Below are 637 nucleotides of genomic sequence, written 5' to 3' on the forward strand. Positions count from 1 at the left end.
ATTACTGTTTTTAAAATAAATAAATGCAGCCTTGGTGAGCAGAAGAAACATTAAAACACACACACACACTAATAAATCTTATCCATCCCAAAACTTTGAACAGGGTTTTGTGTGTATGAATACATTTATTTTTTCCCAATATTTGTGCATGCTATGTACTTTCACGAGTCTTTAGTCTCCTGTGTTACCCTTGAAGACCTATATTTGTACCTATAGTTGTTTTCAATATGGATTGCTCCAAATCAGGTCAATTATGAGGTTTCGGTTCATCTGAAAGCATGCATTAGGAGATGATTATGCAGGGTTAGGATTGACAGCAGGACAGCTCACCAGTTTTGAAACATAGCCAGAGATAGCAGAAAAGAAAAAACCTGATGTACTTCAATGATATCTAAAACTAATTCTGCTTTTTGGCCACACAGACATGATACTCACAGTATTGTATTCTCCTTCAATGATTTCATCACTCTCGGTTGATTTGGCCGTCACTTTAAGTCGGCCTGGAGTTCCAGCTTCAAGCTGCTCAATCTGTAGAAAAAAAATAATAATCGTTTATCACCAACAAAAGGTGAGTAAAGAGGCCATGATCATGATACTCCTAAAGAGCATTTCATAACCGCAGCTGCGACAGATAAAG

The 637-nt window shown here is 37.0% G+C and overlaps 1 protein-coding gene across 1 annotated transcript in view; it reads right to left on the minus strand.

The window, feature by feature from the left end:
- Positions 1-528, minus strand: part of LOC107578057 (thioredoxin reductase 1, cytoplasmic-like) — a gene marked incomplete at its 5' end in the record, with an annotated part of 20,341 nt that extends 19,813 nt beyond the window's left edge. The window contains one exon of the mRNA XM_016264052.1: positions 436-528. Within this exon, the coding sequence (XP_016119538.1) occupies positions 436-528 (93 nt within the window). The remainder of the gene's footprint in view (positions 1-435) is intronic.
- Positions 529-637: the final 109 nt, after the last annotated feature.

Source organism: Sinocyclocheilus grahami, unplaced genomic scaffold (assembly GCF_001515645.1).
Source record: "Sinocyclocheilus grahami isolate Dianchi unplaced genomic scaffold, SAMN03320097.WGS_v1.1 scaffold8587.1, whole genome shotgun sequence".
NCBI classification, from domain to species: domain Eukaryota; kingdom Metazoa; phylum Chordata; class Actinopteri; order Cypriniformes; family Cyprinidae; genus Sinocyclocheilus; species Sinocyclocheilus grahami.